At 44.5% G+C, this 22,240-nt stretch overlaps 1 protein-coding gene, 1 long non-coding RNA gene and 1 pseudogene across 3 annotated transcripts in view; 1 reads left to right on the top strand and 2 right to left on the bottom strand.

Annotated features, from left to right (window-relative positions):
• Nucleotides 1-20,721, bottom strand: part of LOC130541474 (uncharacterized) — a 61,908-nt gene extending 41,187 nt beyond the window's left edge. The window contains exon 1 of the long non-coding RNA XR_010112070.1: nt 19,182-20,721. This is a non-coding gene — a long non-coding RNA (uncharacterized LOC130541474). The remainder of the gene's footprint in view (nt 1-19,181) is intronic.
• Nucleotides 6,081-13,897, bottom strand: LOC134730301 (uncharacterized; annotated as a pseudogene). Its single transcript, XR_010112069.1, has 3 exons — nt 11,896-13,897; nt 11,055-11,177; nt 6,081-9,958 (listed from the first exon to the last, which is right to left on the bottom strand). The product of XR_010112069.1 is annotated as an uncharacterized LOC134730301 (transcript).
• Nucleotides 17,789-21,415, top strand: HAND2 (heart and neural crest derivatives expressed 2). Its single transcript, XM_003846131.6, has 2 exons — nt 17,789-19,286; nt 20,646-21,415. The coding sequence occupies exons 1-2, from the start codon at nt 18,732-18,734 to the stop codon at nt 20,742-20,744; spliced, it is 654 nt and encodes a 217-aa protein (XP_003846179.2). The 5' UTR covers nt 17,789-18,731; the 3' UTR covers nt 20,745-21,415.
• Nucleotides 21,416-22,240: the final 825 nt, after the last annotated feature.

Below are 22,240 nucleotides of genomic sequence, written 5' to 3'. Positions count from 1 at the left end.
GGAACAGGAATGGGAACATCTTAAAACGAAACAGCTGCGTCAGAAGTGGTCAAGGCTCGGGCGCAATATGATAGCTGCTATTAAACACCACTTTGAGCTCCTCATGGCTTTGATGATTTCTTTCTTCCTCTCAAAAGTTTATCATTCTTTTCCTGACTTTAAGTCAACCTCATAAAATCAGCCCAATTTTTGTTTTGGTTCATATTAAAGTTTTGGTTGTATTGTCCATTCGTTTCAGAATTTTTGTTGTTTTTGTTTTTTGCTTTTTCTTTGTCTCTTTGGTCTGAGGAAACTATAAAGTGAGGTGAACCAGTCATGACAAATTCTTGTAAACAGACATGGAACTAGGAATTCTTGTTCCCTAGAGTTCACCTGTCTCATAGCCCTTGTCCTCCAAGGCACTTCCTGTTGGTAAGCATCTGGAAGTGTCCATTTGTGGTGTGGATTTTGTTTTGTGTTGTTTTGTTTTTTCAGGATCTGTAGTACCAATCTCCCTTCCTGCCACCTCTTAGTCCACTGCAAGCTAGTGGAGTGAAAATGGTTCTTTTCAACGTCTGCCAATGGCGTCCTTGAATAAAATTTATTATTCACTATTATAAGAAAATAAGAACTTAATTGCATTGTTGAAATTTAAAATTTTATTTTTCATTCTGACAGTTAACTATTAAATGCACTTCAAGCTCCTAGAAGCAGTTCTAGGGCCTTCCAACCTTACTGTTATGAAAATCATTTAAATAAAATGTTTCTTGGATTAATATACTTAATTCCACCTCTGTATTTAGCAAAATCTTTTCTTGGGGCAACAATTATTAAGTCACCACTTAAAGACTATTTAATGATGTTGAAATGAAGTCTACACTTAGTCAGCCAACTCACTGGGACTTTTTCAAACTCCCAACCACCACCTGGGATTCATCTCAATTCTCTGATTCTGTGTTTCAAATCAAAGATACTATTTGCTGTCAGCAAGTCCCCTGATTTATTTAATCCTTCCCCAAAATATATCCTGAAATTCTCACAATTTAACCCCTATTTGTCATGACAGCAGCTCCGCTACAATGACTAACACACTCTTCAGCATTATCAGGTGTTTGCAGAGGGCTCTGTGACTGCACTGGTGGCCTGGGAGATCAAGAGCAACCCTCTGTAATAGTGTTGTTACTTTATCTTCTCAACAAATCACCAGTAAATTTTAAAAATAACATTTATAATCTCCATTACTTCTCTCCGAAAATAAGAACACCCAAGCATATGGCAAGCATAGCATAATGTGTGGAAGCTCAAGAGTCTTTATAGTTCTCATTTTAAGAGCGTCAATTGCTAATTTAATCAACAATATGCATGCTTACTAGTTTTTAGACTAAACAGTACAATATAGGAAAATATGGGTTCAAATAGAATAAGGAAAAAAGAAAATAAAGTAAGACAGGAAGAAGAAACAAGAAAGATGAGAACTCTGATTTTTAAAATAAATTGTGGCAATGGAATCTAATGTAACCAAGTTTCATCTTCTAGTGTGTAAATTAGTCAGCTAATAGATTTTTAAATCATATGTAAAACAGAAGTCCTAAGATAGAGAGGTGGCATTTTTTCTTCTCCAAAATAGTAGGAAGAATGTCCTACAATCCATAATAAGAATCAAGGGGAAAAATCAGAATAATTTGAGTAGTTCGCTGAAAATCAGCCTCAGAGTTTACAACTCCTAAATTCTCAATTGTCCTTCCCCTATTTTCAGATCAGTTATGGAAAGCATGGAACTGAACTTCCTGAAGATCAGTAGGCATTTTTATTAAGCTTTTTATTTTGAGAAAATTGTAGATCCTCACGTAGTTGTAAGAAATAATAGAGATCCCATGCACGCTTTACCCAGTCTCTCCCAATAGTAACATCTTACAAAAACACAGTACAATATCACAACAAGGATACTGACATTGATACAGAAAATTTCCATTATCATAAGCATCCATTTGGTTGCCTTTTTATGGCCACACTCACCTCTCTTCCACCCCACTGCTCCTTAACCCCTGATAAGCGCTTTTCTTTTCTCCATTTCTATAATTTTGTCATTTCAAGAATTCTATATAAATGGAGCCATACAGTGTGTTACCTTTTGGGTTTGGATTTTTTCACCCAGCATAATTCCCTGGAGATCCATTCAGGCTGTTGCACTTATCAACAATGTGTTCCTTTTTATTGCCAAGTAGTATTTCATGGTATAGCTGTGCCACGATTAACCATACATGCTTAACTGTTAACAGAATGGTTAAGTTTGTCTTTCCATTGAAGGACATTTGAGATGTTTCCAGTTTTTCACTGTTATTAAAGCTGCTGTAAGCATTCATGCACATATTTCTGTGTGAACTTAAGTCTTCATTTATCTGAGATAAATGCTGAGGAGTACAATTACTGAGTTATATAGTAGTTGCAAGTTTAGCTTTTAAAGAAACTGCCAAACTGTCTTCCAGAGGCTGTACTATTTTACATTCCCATTAGCAGTATAGGAGTGATCCTGTTTCTCCACATACTTGCCAACATTTCTTGTTGTCATGGTTGATTTTTAGCCAAAGACAGAGATCCAATTTGGAACAAAAACTAACAGAAAGACTTTCAAATTTAATGCATTGTTTTATTTTAACATTACCTGGAATTTTTTAATACCAGATCCCTTTGGTTTGAACTCTACAATTTAAATGCTGTGTACTTTAGATAAATTATTTAGCATCTCTGAACCTCAATTTCTTTACATGCAAAACCTGTCCCTGCAAGTATAGAACTATATTAAAGGGATAATATGTGTAAAGAACATAGGATACAATAGATGTTTTGTAAATGCAAATCCCCTTCCTGCACATTATCTATTGATTATTATTTATTCTAATAATAATATATATGTTTTCTCTTAATGCATTCCCAGCACCACTTGTTTGATTTTATAAGAACAACAAGAAATGTTGGCAAGTATGTGGAGAAACAGGATCACTTCTATACTGCTAATGGGAATGTAAAATAGTACAGCCTCTGGAAGACAGTTTGGCAGTTTCTTTAAAAGCTAAACTTGCAACTACTATATAACTGTCTGTCTCTACTCCATTCAGATGAATATGAATATCATTTAAAAATTGTGTTAACACGATAGAAAAGAAGCAGGATGATATTGCTTTCAAAAACAAATTCAAACCCAGGTCTACTGCTGTGTGAACTTACGCAATTATCTTCTATCTGCAGTCAACAACACTGGTGGTTTCATCTCTTCCATCTTTACAATGGACAGAATCAGACCTTCTCTACCTGCCCTACAAAGATGCTGAGTTCAAATGACAGAAATATGTGAACGTTGATTTGCAAACACTGAAGAGCTATACCACTATGTGATCAATAGAGTAAAGCTAGTTATAGAAAATGAAGTCCACTGAACCTAAGGTCTCCTTCTTTCTGTCACAGAATGTCAAGGTCAAGAAATGGCAGGAACCACAGTGATTTCAGAGTCTAGGACAGTGGTGCCCCAAAGAATGGGGTGTCAGAAGATTATAACAGAAATCATATTTGTTTTCATACAATCAGAAATGAGTTCACTAATAGGGTAACCCTTGGCATCAACACCCTTGCTTCTTCTTATGTTACTCAGATGCCTTGAGCACACAAGGTAACCTCAGGGAAGGGGGAGCTCTTGACCACAGAGGGGTTAACAGTGGCCCTCTTACAAGCACACATGGCCTGAAATGTGTTACAATTTGTCTGGCTCAGTTAGATGGAAACATATTATATAATCCAGTTTTAACTAAACTAATCTTCACCAAATGAACAAGGGGTTTAAAAATATTCCTGCAAAGAACCTTTCATTAAGTATGATTCCAAGAAGGCAGACATAAACCATTGACAGGAAAATGGCAGAACTGACACTGCTCCTCCTCTTCTCAGCCACAAAACAAGACGGAAACACTGATGATATGGATCCAAAGGTAAATCAACCAGAGGATTTTTAAACCACCAAGGCTATTTGAAGTATGGATTTATACCCACTGTTGATGATGCTGAATCTTACCTTAAAACATTTAAACCTTTTGTCTAATTCTTCTTTTTAATCTTACCCCTTTTTAGGTTATTTTTTGCACAGGTTTATCATGTACATATCAGTAAAGATGTACAGATGTATGATTTGCAAATAAATATACTTAAAATGTTTTACTGCTGGGGTACATAATAAACACAGCAGGCAAATCATGGACCTAAGATATTCTATTTCTTTAAGGTGTTATTTTCCCCACTCTAGACATTTGTGTCAGGCACCGATAGACTACACCACGAATGATGAAGATGGCATAAAACTAGATTTCCACTGACAGAACAGTGGGTTGTCATCACTAGAACCATCTTCTCATATCTTTTGGGAGCTCTAAAGACAGCCAGAAGCCATTACCTTCACCCTGTCAACCCTGAGGGCTGGGAGCCAATGCAGCCTCCTCATACCAATCTCCAAAAATTCTGTGGACTGTTACCGTTCCCACGCTTAGTGGCTCTCAAGAAGGTAACTGTGGCATGCCACTCTAACAGAGCTATGCCAAAGAGAACAGCTGATATTGAGTAAGTACTTACCCTATGCCAGCCCCTCATGTGAGTCGTCTCACTAAATGTTCACCACAACAGGACAGAGTCTATAATTATTATCCACCTTTTACAGCTGTGGTAACTAAAGCTGAGAATGGTTACTTTCCCAAGATCACACAGCTGATAACTTTTGTAGTCAAGTTCAGACTGTGCCTCTAACTCCAAGGACCTGCTCTTAATCAGTTTGGTATGCGGTCTTACATGCATAGTAATAACTTTATGGCATACCATTATAAAGATTTCCTTACAACAAAATTTATTTTTAAAATTTGTCACATTCTAAATGTAATCCTGCTTCCTCTTGGGATCAAAATGTTTACCAGAACACATAACTGATTTTGTAATACACATGAAAAGTAAATTACAGTAGTACTTATGGGAATTATTTTTATACACAGATTTTGAAAAATATAGCATACCAATTCTTGAAACAAGTGCTTTAAATCCTTTCTGACACAAAGTCGACATAATATAAATAACAATACAATAAAATATATACAGCTAACTATTTACTCAGTTGTGTCTGAAGTTATATGTTAAAACTTCTAGCACCCAGCTGGGCACAGTGGCTTATGCCTGTAATCTCAGCACTTTGGGAGGCCGAGGCAGGCGGATCACCTGAGGTCAGGAGTTCAAGACCAGCCTGACCAACGTGGAGAAACCCTGTCTCTACTAAAAATACAAAATTAGCCAGGCATGGTGGCATGCACCTGTAATCCCAGCTACTCGGGAGGCTGAAGCAGGAGAATCACTTGAACTGGGAGGCAGAGGTTACAGCGAGCCAAGATCACGCCATTGCACTCCAGCCTGGGCAGCAAGAGTGAAACTCCATCTAAAAAAAAAAAAAAAAAAACTTCTAGTACCCAAGGCAATGAGAAAAAGTCAGTGGAAAAATACAATTATTTCCAAATATTCAGATAGTTAACAATGATTAGAAAAATCATAGGGTCAGCTGAGTGAATCTTTCGAATATTAATGTAGCTGTATTAATACCATGTGATATTAAGGTTTTTTAAGCAGAGAAAGCCCAGTGAGTTGCAGCAGCCACTCTTAATTCTGTGACTTTTTAGTGAAATAGAGCAAATGGAAGTACTAGATGGAGGAAAAGAAATGGCAATGTCAATAGAGAAATGCTTCTGAGGGCAAGTTCTCCTACATGATTGTGTATTCTTGGCTGTGTAAGTTGAGGACTCTTGAGTTTGTCTTCTCAGATGTCCCCATTGTAAATACCTAGGTCATGCTTTTAAAAAGCAGTATAATTTACAAAGCAGAGTCCACTCCACATTGACTCAAATGCCATCTTGTTATTATGACTATTTTATCTTTGATGAACCATCGTATTTATCTTTATAAGCACTTCATTAAATATCACTCTGTTGTCTGGAAAAAGAAAAATTCAGTGTTCTAAAAACTAAGCAATTAAACATCCCAATTAAATACATAAATTTTGTAATAAAGCAAAAATAGTCACTTGATTAGATTCTGTAATTTTATTACTGACATCATCTTTACTTGAATAGCACAAGTTGCATAGAACTTAACAATGTTTGGAAAAGCAGAAAAAATTACTAGAAATGTAAAGAAGCAGTTTCCTGTTTTATTTAGTCCAGATTAATAATGGTTAAGTTGCCATGTTTCTTCCAGAAAAAGCTTTTTCACTTTTTTCTCAGCAAGTCAGAGTTTACAGAAATCATCTCATAGATATACTTTATTATTCCAGCTTAATCCATCTGAAAAAAATTCAGTGCTTTTTGACACCAATTGTTACACTATGCATTCATTTAGGAAAAAACAATATCACAGTAATAAAAAGATTCTTATATTTTATGCTAGTATTAAAAATCACAGCAGCTAATATTGTCCCATATACAAGAATTGACATATATTTTCTTGGTTGAGTTTCTTCATCCAGTAAAAAGCAGTTTGAAAGGCACTGAATGGAAGAAAACAAACAAGCAAACAAAAACAATTCAATTCAATTGGATCCAGCTCCTTACCCTCTTGTTTGTAGACAAAGAGCATCAGCTCCTAAGCAAACTTTCTTCTTCAGATTTTGTTTCTGTATTACTCCACTCTTATTTTCTAAATACCTCTTTAAGCCATCATTTCATAACTGTAGTTAGTAAAGGCCTTGCGCATTTTCTCTGATTTTTTTTTTTTTTCCATTTTTAGATGGACCACAAGCAGTCTCATGGGAAAACTCTACTTTTTGGTAGATTCTGCAGAGGGTAGGCAGTCTGTCCAGGGTACTGTCCGTTTGTCACCCAGCACAAATAGAGAATCCCATTACCTACAAAGGTATTAGGAAAGTGCTCCCAGCTGAAAGCATTTATCCAATTCCAATTGTTGTTTGAAAGTCTAAAATACTAAAGGTGGCATTATTCCAGGAGCTACTGTTTAAAACAATGCAATGCCTGTTCAGAGAAGAAAATCAGTGTTTGAAAATCTGAGTTTGTTTAAAAAATAATAACTATGCATCCAAAAAAGAATTCCTGAAGAAGCACTTATATGTCAGGCACATGTTTTTAATTTTAATAACATTGGTTTACCTAAATAAATATGTAGAACCTAATAATTGTTCTCTATATGTTCGTATTTTAATACTATTCTATTTTAGTGAGTTTGCAAAGAGGCTAATGAATAATAATGCAGAAAAATATGTATTGATCAGGACAAAGTTGCTATGGTTTATGGGCACTGCAAAATGCTGTGTTGAAAACAATTCTGTTGAAAAGTCATTGAAAACTGCTCCAATTTTAAAAGAAATAAACGTAGCCATATCCTTATAGGAAAATGTCAGATAAAAAGTAATCATGTTCTCTCCACAATTGGGTTGGCTGGCATGTATATGGGAGTAATAATGCTTCAAGATTATTTTCATAGTTGTTCATTTAACATGGGATTAACATCAAAATCTTCGTAATTATCTCAGATCACCATTTGAAAGTGGTGTGGCAAAACGCGTTAATGGTTAAGACACCCTAGCAGTTTTATACTAAACAGATTAACACACGTGAAAGAAATATTATAATCTTTTGCATTGAATAATGTGCCAGACCAATTTTTTCAGTGAAAATAGAATTCTTATGAAATGGTACCCTTTCATTCAAATAGGTAGTTACTGCTTCCTATTTCTTGAAATACCAAAGCAATCAGTTAGCTAGAAAACTGTATAAGAGCTATATAGATGAGCATGCACGGCTATATGGACTCAAAATATTATTCCGTGGCTTTGCCATTGCACAATTTTATGGAAACGATCATTTCTGAGGTTTGCTTTACATAAGATTGAGAACCAAAATATTGCAATAGGAGGGTGATACGGAATAGTGAAAATACAATCCAGGTGGGATTATAAACCAAAAACTTTTAAAGCGTGAAGGAGATTGCTGATTGGCAACAATGGCTATGAATTTATTTTATGACCACCAGCAAACAAATGTAGGTCCATACCTTACACATTCTTAAATAATAAGGAAGCACATTTTAGTATGTACTCCAGAATCCATAAAAATATTTCTCTGCCTCAGCATCCCATCTCTAGAAGTTGACATGAGAAGAAAATGGGTATTCATTTGGAAAGTAATATGAAGTTGTAACATAATTACTCAAGTCCTGCCTATCTTTCTTGAATTCTTGTGTAAAGCAGACTTCACATCCAAGACCTTGTTATTTGATAATCCTTGCTACATATTACATGGGTCGGGGAGGGGCCTGAAACCTTACAAACTAAATCGAATGTAGCACAGGCAGGTGCCTCTCCCGAGAGAGGGAGATTATGTGTTAGAAGACAGTATCTGTATCACTTCAGCTGTGTCTGAAAAGGGGGATGGGGTGTTGGGGATTTAAATCATATTATTTCCACTTATGCAGAGAGAATCCATAAAAAAAGATTCATTGTCATATTTTCTTTTTGAAGTGTAGTATTTGTTTTTTTTCTTTTTTACTTTAAAAGTGCTCCTCGGTATAGAATAAAGTAAATACTACAGTTTTGTTCAACAGCAGCCAAGATTTAATTGTCTGTGAAATATAAGGCTTACGACCTGAGTTGAGTCCACTACTGTTCTGCTGATACAAACTAGGCTGGCCTACGAGGTGACCGAACGCACCCAACAGCTGATTTACACAGAAGAGCCATCTCCAAAGAATTAAAAGTGGGCCAGGGACAGCCACACGCCTGCAGGAGTCCATCCAAAGGGCTAGGAGCTTTATTCTTTCTGCAGCAGATTTAAAGTGACTTTGTACAAAAAGTCAAACAAGAATAAACAGCTGTGGAAAATGTAACAAATCATGCTAGCAGTTGAACAGCGAGGGAGAAGGGAAATCCAGCAAACCGCTAACATGCACTGAAGAAAAGCGAAACGGAGGTAGAAGAGAGAGGGAAGGTAGACAGAAAAGGAAGCTGGTAAGGACACGACACTGGTTTCCACACGCGAATCACGCACTTTATTATTGCGTATAGCTCAGTGACTGTCAGGAACCTGAAAAGTATGTCCTTCAACACAGCTCTGCGTGCCCGCGGCCCTGGGGTGCAAGCAAGGCTCCTCCGCCCTCCGCCGCCTCCCCCCGCGCGCGTCCCCCTCTCCTCCCTGCAGTGACTCCGCGGGTCGCTTCCTCCACCCGCCCGGAGTGCAGAGGAGAAAGCGAGCGGCTGCAGATTTGCCCCGGTGGCACCGTAGCCACAAGCCAACCCGTAATTGCAAAGCAAACAAGGCTGAAATACTGGATTGGTCTCAATCGTGACAAGATCTACGCTTTTGCCGCCAATCTGTTTGTGCAGCTCTATTTAAAGACACTTGATTGAGGAAATGTTGAAAATAGCGGTGAGGGTTTCCTAATGAGACCTCAGGAGGGAAGCGGAGGCCTTCGCCCGGCACCAGGGTCTGGGAGGTGAGGGTGGGAGGCTCATGGTTAACCCCTTCCTGCTCGCCTCCGGCGAAAGGTCCTCCGAGACGGAGCTGGGGGTCCACCCTGCCCGGAGCGGTGACCTCTCCCAGCCTGAGCGGCGGAGAACCGGCCTCCTGGGTGTGGGGAACCGAGAAGAGGGCTGGGGATCACAATGAGAATTTAACCAGGATGGAAGGGGCGCCCCAGTGGCCATCGCAGTGACTGGAAAGCTGGCGACCTAAATCGGGGGTTGGCCGCTCTGATCGCGCTCTGGTCCCTGCCCCGCAACACTCCCGCGCCGCCGGCCGCGAGGGCTGAGGCCCTGGCGATCCCCGTGGAGCCGCGGCTGCGCTCAGCTCTAGGGCACCGAGGCGGGGTGGTGCCCCCCATGCGAGTCGGGAGAGCAGCTGCCCTGGTGGGCGACGCGGGCTGACAGGCATCGCTGTCGGGCTGGGTCTTCAGGCAGCTAGAACGGAACGGAAGAAACCAAAGAGGCAGGAGGAGAAAATACAGGAATACTAACAGCGCGACCCGCTCTGGCTGGCGCTTTGATTTTCCCATTTACTCTAGCCTGCCCACCCCAGGTACGTGTCATTATCCCCATTGTTCAGATGGGGAAACTAAGACTTAGAGACGCCTAGGTCCTTGCCCTAGATCACTCAGCTAATCGTGGGGTGCCTAGAGTCGGCCCTGCTCAGGATGTTGGGAGTGGACACCAGGAAGGCCAGGCTGCGGCTGAGCCTCCCTCTGAGCCAGCGCAAGTTGATGCAGACCCAGTGCAGGCCCGATCGAGCCAGAGGACGGCTTGGAGATGAAGATTTGTTCCCTAGTGGGCCACATCTAACTCCTCTACTAGTAATAATCGTTTTCAAAATAAAGGAAACTAATCTGATTGCAATTGGGGTAGACGGTATTCACCCTATTTCTCTTATTCATTTTATATGGGTTGTCTAAACATCTCCTTTGTTCAATGCATTGATTAGGTTGTCAAGAAACCCACAGTCACAGGAGGTGACATATGCATGCCCAGAGATCTACCCAAAAGAATATAAGTGACAGCACCAGGAAGGAATTCAGAAGAGAAAACTTCATTTGTGGGAGGGAGTTGGGGGAGAGAGGAGAAGCAGTATCTGGAAAGGCTCCCTGGAGGAGGTAACATTTAGGCTGGACCTAGAAGAAACGAAGTGTGGATTCTCCAAGAGAGATGGGTTGTTTGCCAGCATACTGGCAAGTCAAGAGGTGCCAGACCCACAGTTGGGGACGAAGTAGGAGTCATACTTTCATCCCCTGCTGCCATCTCCCAGCTGCCCTCCTAATTTGAACACTGCGTTGACCACATTTTGAGCCAAGGTCCTAATCCCTTTTAGGATTGAAAACCTATGGCTTGAGAGTGGACACCCAGCAGGTAGACTTTGACTGTCTAGAACCGTGAATTTAGACCAAAGGGGACCGTCAAGGGCAGGGATGGGAAAATGGCACTAGGGGCGCTCTCACCAGAGCTCCTAACTACTAGAGCCAAGCATTCCCGCGCTTTTCCCAGAGGGATCTGATCTGAGATGTACCTTGGCCAATCTGCAGTTTGTCTTTCTGGAGTCACAGGCAGTTGTAGACTGCGAAAGTGAAGATCCCCAGGGGGTGGAGAGGACTGGTTTCGGTTATACTTCCCCATGAATGATCTGTGCCTTCTGTCAGCAAAACAAAAAAGCATCAGTCACACCAATTTAGCGAAGTCTCCAAACGTATTCTGAATGAAATTCTACTTTTTTCTTTTTTGTACACAACCAATTTCTTCATTTGAAGTTGGATGCTTCGCAAGCAGAATGCAATTCCATTTCTCATTCCTCAAAGTTGTGGCCTGTGTTAACTTAAGTGGGCATTCACACAAGTATTAAGAAGAAAAACCATTCTCTTCTGGAAAATGGAACAAAGTAGCACTTCTCCAAGCAGGGTGCAGATATATAATCTGTAACAACAAATTAGCTCCCTAGTGCTGCGCATTTCCAGCTAGCATCCTGCCTTCCCTGTTTATAACTTTGGTGCCTGCAATTATTTTTATTTTAATTTTCTGTCACTTTAACAAAAACCAGAGCCTTTTCTTTTAATGTTTTGTACACAACATGTTCATTTTGATAAGATGTTCTTTTCTATCCTCTTTTAGCTTGCCTTTCCTTGTTTAGAGTTCTGTATCAGGCGTTTCTAATATTTCTCTCTCTTTTTTTAAGAACTTGTCCCTGTCTTGCTTTATTTGTTTGTGTGAAATTTAGTTTGAAAGGAGATCAGAGAGAGCAGGAGGGGTTTGTAATAAGAGAATGACCGAATGACCCAAAGGCTGATTATCTATCATTAACTGGAGACTTGGTGTACCCAAATTACCAAGGAGACCTCAGTCTGCCGGATCCTTACCCAGCTAGAAAGGCAAGCCTGGAATGCACACACTGAAACAGGCTCATGGCATTGCAACCGAGGACGTAGTTCACACAACATTTTCTTAAGGGGTTTTCCTGCAAAACTCAACTCAAGTTCAGTAGATAAATTTTTTAGATTCTGATATGTTGTACTCAGGTAAAAATCTCTGCCAAAAGATTACCTATAACATTTCTGTAACTAACTTTTTTGTGTTGTTTCGTTAGGAGCGAAATTGCAGTTAATTGTCTAAGCTCCAGAGAATATTGAGAAATCAAACCAAGCTGCTTTTGATCTGCTCACACTGCTAAACCCAAGCCTTGTAAAAATCGAGGTTTGCCATTAATATTGACAATAAAAGTGTTTCTTTTTGTTAACCTGAAACCTAACCATCCTGGTGTAACTCCCCTGTCTATAAGCAAAGGCCCTGGAAGAATGTAGGAAAGGTTTGGAGGAAACTGTCAGAGCTAAAGAAATCCATCTACATGAATTTGCAAAGGAAGCTATGGAACAGAACTTCCCAGGAATGCAACACTACAGTTAAAACTGGGAATGTTCCCGGGCCTCAAGTCAGAAGCAAATCTTTCAGTCAAATAAATGTTTTCTCTCCAAAGCCGCATTTTAAATTGCCAATTGCACTCATATTTTATTCTGAACCCCATAATACACTGCAGACTAGGTGAAGTCCATTATTTACTATTTCCATAGAACACGTAGGCAAAATCACACTTCCTCATCTGAATGTTGAGTGATTTCCTCCCGGCTTGAAAGAAAATATCGCTAGTGTGTATGTAATTTGCTTGAAGCAATAATTCGAATGAGTATTTAACATAAATCCTATGAGATGTAGGTTCTCAGACCGGTTTTGCTCTAAACTCTATATTTTACTACAAAGTAGCAAAGATTAACAAAGATCAGATTTACTGTACCTCTTAGGACTAGTATAATAATGTTAATAATACGTCCCATGTATCTACATCATGCTGCTTCTTTGAGGCTTTCACGGGGTTATCTTATGGTCCCTTTAGTCTGAATGAGGATTTTAGATTTACAGACACACTTAGACACCTGGAAAAATATTTAGTTCTTCCTTATCAATGAAAACCCTCCAGTGCAGCAACATATCTACCAGTTAACATGAGGATCTAGTCATTGATTATTTAGAAAGAAAGGAAAATTCTACTGACTGTGGATATTAAGATTTTTCTTAAAAGACTTCAGCATGAATCAGTATCTCATTCTTCCATGCCAGTTGCAGATTCAGTGATAGGGAAAAAAAGAAAAGAAAAGAAAAAAAACCTTGTAATCCCAAATGCTGCTAGACGGCAAATTACAAGGGAGAACTGGAGAGAAGAAGAGAGAGAGGGAGGGAAGAGGGTGGAGGGAAGAAAGAAGGGAAAGAGGGAGAGGAGAAAGAGGAGGAGGGAATGTGCAGGCACTAAGCAAGCCCTGATTTTCTCCACCAACTTAACTGTTTTCTAATTAGAGCTGGACTGAAGGATTCATAAGCAATCAGCCCCTCCACTGTCATCATTCAGCTGAACTAGCCCCTCCCCCTCCATCTCTCCATGTAGGGAAGAGAAAGGAAGAGGATCCAACCCCTAAATATGCCACCCCCTTAACCAAAAACTTGCTTAAAAGAAGAAGCAAAAACTTGCTTAAAAGAAGAAGAAAAAAAAAAAACCTCACAAGACACGAGGGCAGCTTTTCTTATTCTTCCTTTTTTGAAATAGACACTCAAATCCAACAAAATTTGATTCTGCTTTGCAGATGTGTACTTTGAGCAGCACGACACTTCTGGAGCCACTTTCACTTGGTATGTCTGTAGACAACTACTTCTCAAAGGCCAACAAGAAAAGTCTATACAAGAAGAACTACACAAACAGGAAGGACTACACAACCCCAGTTAGAGGGAGACCCTTGCCACCACTCAGACAATATGCCTTGTTCTGAGCATCCTAAACATCCTGGGACTAAGTGGATAACATGTAAAATGACTCCACCCTACCCTGGTACAGAAAAGAATGCAGAGCTATCAGAGTGTCGCAAGAAGCACTGTCCTTGGAGCAGGTGGGCTGAGGTGACATCTTCAAGAACACATTGCTCCTTCTGTCACCTTCCAGGCTTGATGTTCTTTCGAGGGTTCTTAGCTTGTTCTGAGGCTCATCTCATGTAAGAGCATTAAAGATTCTTACGGGAACGGTCAGAGTCACTTCCACTATGTTGGTTAGAAAAACAAGGTGAAACAAGATTTGAAAGACGATGATGGGAATTGAGCCATAATTCCCATGAACATAAAATGTGCATTTATGACCCTCTGGCCTGATTCTTTTTGGGTCCAGTTTATTTTGGGTTCTTATGAGCAAAACAGAGGATATAAACTGCCCTTGCCTTTGAAATAATAAACACCCTGAGACAATCTGTATTTTCCCTAAAACCTAACTAAAGATTTTTTTAAAATTAGTTTAAACCAGATTGATTTTTTCAAGTATAATAATATCTCACAAGACCAAAATGTTTGCATGGCCATGTTCAGCCTCTCTGCTGCTCTTTCCGTCTTTTTCCAGAGAAGGCAGTAGCAGTGACGGCAAAGAGACAAGAGACATGAGGAGCAAAATAAATGCTTGAACCAGATTCTGTCTATTTGGCTGAAGGCAGATGACATGTGCAGTACAGTAGGTACACCATCAGCTACAACAAAGGTACAGAATCCCAAACACTCACCCAAACCTGGGCTGCCTCCTTGTAAAGCAGTTTCTGGACACGAGTAAGGCCGGTTTGGGCTCAGCCCTCAGCCTCTGAGGAGAGGCAGAGAAGCACTCCTAGCTAGGATTCCTCCACAGGCACCCAGAGGAGCCCCCAGCAAGCCAGTTCCCTGGGCCTTTGAGTACTTACAACATGTGCATCAGCAGCTACACTAGTGCAGCCCAGGAGTGGGGTCCCCATGCTGACATCGATGTCAGGGACTGTGCCTTTCTCCCTTTCTTCTCCCACTTTCCCTCTCATCACCAACACCACCCTCTCCTTCATTGCCACCACCGCCAACACCTCCATCGCTACCACCAGGATGCCCAGGACACCTAAATTGGGGGCAAACTTGAGATGGCATCCTTGCTTCACAACTTCCCAAAGGAGCAGGCTAACCCAGTATCCTGGAAAACCTGGAACAAAACAGGCCAAAGGACACTGCAAGAGAAAAGTGGATGCGTTTGTGCATTTAGGGTAGAGGTCAACCAGTCAGGGCCAGCCTGGCTTCCCTGAGTCAGTTACTACAGTTGGGGACACCACTAGGGTTCACCCATTTGTCCCCTCTCATCAAGCCACCTTTCTAAGGCAGTGACCTCTGGATTTGGGTTTCTGAGCCACATCAAGTCTTAGGCCCTTGGACCACAGCAGTTAACTGATAATGACACTGTGAGTGAGAACTGATGTTCAGATTAGCATCTTTTATGATTTCTTTTTTCTGTACCATGTTGTCCATTTCCTTTACCACTTGCAATGCTATCTGGAGCCACGAGGTAATTCATTCATTTTTGTTTGTTTGTTTGTTTCAATTAAAAGCATGAGAAAAGCTAAATGTGGCAAGTTCTGAAGCTTTCAAAAGTGAGGCCACTCACCGCTGGTCTCTGGTGGACAGAGCATCTCAATCCCTAACTCAGCCCTCCTCTGGACTCTTCTTCCTCCCTTCAATTCCCAAAACTCCCTTCGGGTCTTAAAGCAGCCAACCAACTAATTTCCCTGAATTTTTATATGTTCCCAGCCCCAGTGCAATCTTACTTTGTCTACCTGCTCCCAAGGCCTAAATGTGTTTTTATAAACAGACTTTTCAAAAACGTATCAAATGTCAGAGAATTGAACTACCAGTATTTACACATTCGGGGTTTGCCTCCGGGTGAAAATGTAAACAGAACCCCCAACCACACTACCTGTATTCTTTCCTTGAAGAACCAGGTCTTTAAAAGGCTCTCCTTGTGCTCAAAAATTGCAGACCCACGCAAGTTGGGGGTTTAGAGCGGTAGGTCACTATTTTGTTCCGAGCTCAACTGCAAGCCCCTGGCGCTTACCAACGAGCCTAGTTTCAGTTAATCCCTATTTTAGGTTCAATGCTTTAAGACGCTTGTCTGGGGACTTTCAAGGATGTTAACCCCTTTCCTAGAAAAAGAATGGGCCCTGCACCGACTCTTATCCTGGGCTTTTAAGTCCCTGTCTCCTACCGCCCAGCCGCGGCAAACCTGAAATATATATATTTCTCAATCCTGCTGCCCAAGACTCTAGGGCTAGTGGAGGGCAGAGCCCGAGCACAGAGTCAACTGCAACACCGAAGTTGGGCGCCCTCCATTCGCACTGACCTCGCCTTCCTGCCCCAACCACTTTGTCGGCGGTGAGCAAGGAAAGGACTGTCCTTGTGGAGTCCTTCGGGTGGGGATCGCTTTGTGGCCTGCGGCCGGACTCTGCCCGCCTCCAAAGGGCGATGCTCAAGGTGGAGTCTTTGGTCTCCCTTGGGCTAACCTGGCCTGACCAGCGGCGAGCCCCAGGCCGCCCTGTCCCGCGCTGGCGCCGCAGGCCCTCGCCTCCCTCTAATTTACAGCCCGCGGGCTCCTGTTGACACCGTTTTCCACACCGAACTCCTTCGGGTGGAATCTGCATATACACATCAGCCTCCCCTCTCGGCTTGGGGCCAAGCCTGGGGTGATTTCAGCTCCTGCCATTTACCACCCGCCCTCGCCGCACGTGAGCCTTCTCAAGAAGCTCATGCCACACGGGCGCTGCGGCCCGGGTGCCCCGCGGCCCGGTGACTTACAAGTGGAGATCCATTTTCCGTTATAATGCGTTCAAGATCACCAAGGCCGGCAGTCTAAACATCCACGAGCCGTCCTCCCGGCCTGCCTCTTAAACTGGCGTTTAATGGTTCCCCTCCGATAACTAAACCTGCTTTCCACAGATGCCCGCTTTTATGAGGGAGGCAGGAATGCAGAGATATATTTATATGTTTGTTCATAAAAACTGGAAAATAAGCTCTGAACACGCCGTAAAAAATATTCAGTTACTTACCAAACAGGCTAGTTAAACCAGGGGAACACCGATACCAGCCACACTACAGATTCGGGGAATCGAGGTGCCCGCACTTCAAAATCGCCCAAGGTCTTCGTAGGGACTGGTGTCCCTGAAGGATGTGGAAATAACAGCATTTACAATCGGCTTGACATGTTCGCCCGGAGGACTCAGCCGTCATCTCCAAAGTTTGCCGCAATAACGTGAGCCACCCCAAACAGCTCTAACCGGGGTAACTTGGTGGGTAACTCAATAGCCACTGAGACCGGCGTTTCGAGCCTGTAAACGGGTCAAAGAAACACCCTTCTCCAGCCGCTCCTTGTCCCTGCTGGGGCAAAGAGCGCCAGCTCCCAGCCGCGCCTTTGTGGGGGCCCCCACCGCCCGTCACGAGGCTCCCGGCGCCCCTGCATAAAATTGTAAGAGGCTGCCTGCGTATATTTTCTTACCTCGATTACCTACAAAGCACTTCGAAAAGCAATACCTGCGTTTTCTTTCTTTCTTTTCAACCAGAAAAGAGAGCAGAGTGATACTGTACCTGGTTAGAGATTCTTCAATATTTGAGACTTGGGGGGAAAATATTTTAATAGTGAAGCATCTGTTAAACACTTGCATTATCCTCTGACTGATAAAAAAAGTTTTTTTAACCCTGCCCCTCCCCCCGCCAAGTTTTAATTATCTTATGGTTATGAGGAGGTAGCCAATCCTGGAAGAGGACCTCGGCAATTAGCAACGTGAACATCAAAAAGTTTTATTGCCGAGAGCTCGAGGCGCCGCCCCTGCCGCCCCGGGATTGGCGTGAGGAGCCTCTGACGACATATATTAACCCGAGCGGCCCTAAAGATGTAGCTGTACATGGAGATCTTGCTGGGAAAATCCGCTTGCTCCCCTCACGTCGTCCAGCCCAGGAGAACCACCGCCGTCACCCCGGAGCTTCCTCGGCCACCGCGCAGAGCCCTCCGAGAGCCCGAGCCGCGGTCTTCGAGCTCCAAGGCTCATTCAGGGCCCCAGATCCTTGCCCCGAAAGGAGAGGATCTGAGAAAATGGATGCACTGAGACCTCTCTGAAAACCCTCCGAGAGAGCGCGAGAGGAGCGAGGACACGTTACTCGCAGCTAAAATCACATTTAAGGACCAAAACAACAACAACCAAAAATTTCATTAAAACAATAAGCGCCCAAGAACCCAGATCGGGCTGGTGGGGGGAGGGGAAGAGGCGGGAAGGGGAGGGTCGCACGGAGTTAGCTTTGCAGTGAGCAGTCGACCCCGCCGCCCCCCGGCACAGCTGGACCGGCTCCTCCAGCCGCGGCTCAGACTCGCCCCTGGATTCCGGGTTAGCTTCGGTGCCAGGACCGCGGCCTGGGCTTGGATTCCCGAGACTCCGCGTACCAGCCTCGCGGGAGCCCCGGCACCTTTGTATGAGCACGAGAGGATTCTGCCTCCGCGCAGCAGCCCGGGAAGCAGGAGCCGAAGCGCGGGCCGTGGAGCAAGGCGGGAACCGGAGGCGGCGGCGGCGGCGGCCAGGGGCGCACGGTGCCAGGACCAGCTCGCCGCGCCCCATGGGGAGCCGGCGGCCGCAGCGCTGCTGAGGCGGGCCCGGCTGGCCAGGCGGGGGGACGGGGCCCGGGCTGCAGCAGCCCCCTCTGCGGCTGCCGGGCGGGCCCGGGCGCCCGGGGGCTGGGGGGTGGGGGGTGGGGGAGGACGCCGAGCGCTGAGGCAGGGGCCCGGGCCGAGGGCGCGGCGGGGCTGCGCGCACGCTGGGGCGCGTGGAGGGGCGCGGAGGGCGAAATGAGTCTGGTAGGTGGTTTTCCCCACCACCCGGTGGTGCACCACGAGGGCTACCCGTTTGCCGCCGCCGCCGCCGCAGCTGCCGCCGCCGCCGCCAGCCGCTGCAGCCATGAAGAGAACCCCTACTTCCATGGCTGGCTCATCGGCCACCCCGAGATGTCGCCCCCCGACTACAGCATGGCCCTGTCCTACAGCCCCGAGTATGCCAGCGGCGCCGCCGGCCTGGACCACTCCCATTACGGGGGGGTGCCGCCGGGCGCCGGGCCCCCGGGCCTGGGGGGGCCGCGCCCGGTGAAGCGCCGAGGCACCGCCAACCGCAAGGAGCGGCGCAGGACTCAGAGCATCAACAGCGCCTTCGCCGAACTGCGCGAGTGCATCCCCAACGTACCCGCCGACACCAAACTCTCCAAAATCAAGACCCTGCGCCTGGCCACCAGCTACATCGCCTACCTCATGGACCTGCTGGCCAAGGACGACCAGAATGGCGAGGCGGAGGCCTTCAAGGCAGAGATCAAGAAGACCGACGTGAAAGAGGAGAAGAGGAAGAAGGAGCTGGTCAGTACCAGGGGGCGGCAGGCGGTGGGGCTGAGGGGGTCAGGGAACTGGTGCTCCCGGTCTCTTTCCAATTGGGCTGAGAAATGGCATCTCGTGTTCTTTGGCTGCGTCCCGCGCCAAGGTTGTTTGCACCAGGTTGTGTAAGGATGGCTTCCGGCATAAGCAGAGAGTTGAGGGGAGGGTGTCAGCAGGAGGAGGAGAAGGTTAGGGATGCTTTGCGCTGGTGATCTTACCTCCGGGTTATCGCTGCTCCCCTAGTACTTAGGACGGACCTTGAAAACTCTGGGTCGCGATCGATCGCGATCGCACTGGTCTGGATGCCTTACCCCGTCTCTGTTAGACCCTTCTTTTGGCCTCCAATCCAATCTTGCTCTCAGATGTTTCCAGAATAAGTCTCGAAGAAGCCCTTGATTCCAATTTTTACACTATTGATCGCACCCCCTACCCCACTCCCAGAAGGAGGCTGCCAGAGACTGAGCCCTGAGTTTTGTGGTTGTTCTCATACTATGCCCGGAAAACGTAATGGTAAACATAAAATAAGTACTTTTGACTTCAAAATACAGCTCCAATTTTTCCTTGGCTATGACGTTAAAATGTAATTTCCCAGATGAGTATATTCCATTGGCATTTCTAATTTTATTTGAATGAGCCTGTACATTTTAAGGGAGAAAAGGCATTACTATGGTCATTGTTATTAAAAATAACACGAAAGTAAATTGAGCCGCTTAAAATTTTCTCAGATTCCTACCAAGTGCCCACAGGGCAGTGGTGTAGGATAGAGCTATGTCCACGAAGGGCCCGGAAAATAATTGCATTTGTCGAATTTTCCTTCTTTGGCCCCTGCAGCCCTTTGGTGGCTGCATAATCGAGTGACCTCCCGAATAACCAGAGATTTCAGAAGCCTTGGAGGAGAGGCACTGCTGAGCTGAAGGCCGAGAGCCTCTGGCCGAGAGGCCCAGGCCGAAACAGAGGCTCCTTCGCCCTATTTTTCCTAGATGTGGATCTAGGATTGCTAATGAAAACAGAGAAACCAGACTTAGCGCCGACTCCAGCTCCCGCCCCTACATCTGGAGTAAGAGAAAAGGCCCCCCGCTCCTCCATAAACGACTCGAAAACGGGCGGTTGTTTATAAACTTGTGGATCCGGTAGTTGAGCGCTGCAGCGCCGAGGCCTCCCCGCCGGCTAGGGTAGCGCTAACCTTTGTAGCTTCTCTGCAGGGGCTGGGACTCCCCCATCGTATCCTTTCCTCTCTGGTTCACTGTCTCCTCCGGCGCAGGAAGCTCCGGGTTGGTGTGGAACCAGGTATCCTCTCTGAATTTCTCTTTCCACTTTTCTCGCCCTCGCCTTTCCTCTGTCCAGAACGAAATCTTGAAAAGCACAGTGAGCAGCAACGACAAGAAAACCAAAGGCCGGACGGGCTGGCCGCAGCACGTCTGGGCCCTGGAGCTCAAGCAGTGAGGAGGAGGAGGAGAAGGAGGAGGAGGAGAGCGCGAGTGAGCAGGGGCCAAGGCGCCAGATGCAGACCCAGGACTCCGGAAAAGCCGTCCGCGCTCCGCTCTGAGGACTCCTTGCATTTGGAATCATCCGGTTTATTTATGTGCAATTTCCTTCCCCTCTCTTTGACCCCCTTTGAGGCATCCGCTCCCCGTCTCCCCCTCCAAAAAAAAAGTGGATATTTGAAGAAAAGCATTCCATATTTTAATACGAAGAGGACACTCCCGTGTGGTAAGGGATCCCGTCGTCTCGTAGATTCTGTGTGCGTGAATGTTCCCTCTTGGCTGTGTAGACACCAGCGTTGCCCCCCGCCAACCTACTCAACCCCTTCCAGATAAAGACAGTGGGCACTAGTGCGTTTGTGAAGTGTATCTTTAATACTTGGCCTTTGGATATAAATATTCCTGGGTATTATAAAGTTTTATTTCAAAGCAGAAAACAGGGCCGCTAACATTTCCGTTGGGGTCGGTATCTAGTGCTATCCGTTCATCTGTGGTCGTTCCCTCTTTGAAGATGTTTCCAACAGCCACTTGTTTTGTGCACTTCCGTCCTCTAAAACTAAATGGAATTTAATTAATATTGAAGGTGTAAACGTTGTAAGTATTCAATAAACCACTGTGTTTTTTTTACAAAAACCCTAATCTTTTAATGGTTGATACCTCAAGAGTTTTGAAAACAAAGCTGTTATACTTGTTTTCATAATATTTAAAATATTCAGAAGTAAACTAAATTATCATGATTGCCTCTAACTTTATTTTAAAGACTCAGTGGTTCCAACCAGTCACCCTGACCTGCGGCCTACGCAGGAGGAGGAGGTGCCCTTAAAGAGAAGTGTCCTTGTTACAAATCCTGCAAATGGTCTGGGCTTTGTCGGTGTGGTGTCTCCTTCCCTCTTCCCCCAGCTGGAGAACGCTGAGTAGTCTCTAGAAGGAAGATCTGGGCTGGAGAACCCAGTCCGGCAGTTCGCTCAGAAGGTGTAAAGGTGCTCTTGCTTTCCTGAAATCAATCAGAAGCCATTTCGGGAGGCCGTCAGTTTTTGTTTGGAGAGTGTTTCTGGTGGAGGAGTTGTGAGGAGAACCCCGGCATTATTGCTGCAACGGGAACTAGTCTGGGGTGTTTAATTCAAACTATGGGGCTTTCATCCAAGAAAAAAAAAAGGAAAAAGAAAAGAGAGGAGAGGATTTTGCTTGTATTCTATACGGGGGCTTCTCATCTGAGCAGGCGGGAAAGGGGGGTAGAGGGAGTTTCGAAAAAGTCCATGATTAGGTAACAAGGAATTTTACGTCAAGTAAGAAATCGTGAACAAGACCACGGATTTAAAGGGGGGCGAGGGGCGGGTTAGATTTACAAGGAGTTACAGGGAACTCAATATTAACTGTGCGGTGTCTGAAGTCTTCCCGGCCGCAGCCCAGCCAAACAAGCGACACCCTCCCGGGACTACCGGCAGCACGGGACCCGGG

Source organism: Pan paniscus, chromosome 3 (assembly GCF_029289425.2).
Source record: "Pan paniscus chromosome 3, NHGRI_mPanPan1-v2.0_pri, whole genome shotgun sequence".
NCBI classification, from domain to species: Eukaryota; Metazoa; Chordata; class Mammalia; order Primates; family Hominidae; genus Pan; species Pan paniscus.
Note: the sequence above shows the minus strand (reverse complement) of the source record. Positions and strands in the feature narration are given on the sequence as shown.

Coding starts and splice junctions, on each gene's coding strand:
- HAND2 (XM_003846131.6), top strand. CDS start 18,732: ATGAGTCTGGTAGGTGGTTTTCCCCACCACCCGGTGGTGCACCACGAG. Junction 19,287..20,645: donor AGAAGAGGAAGAAGGAGCTG/GTCAGTACCAGG, acceptor TCCTCTGTCCAG/AACGAAATCTTGAAAAGCAC.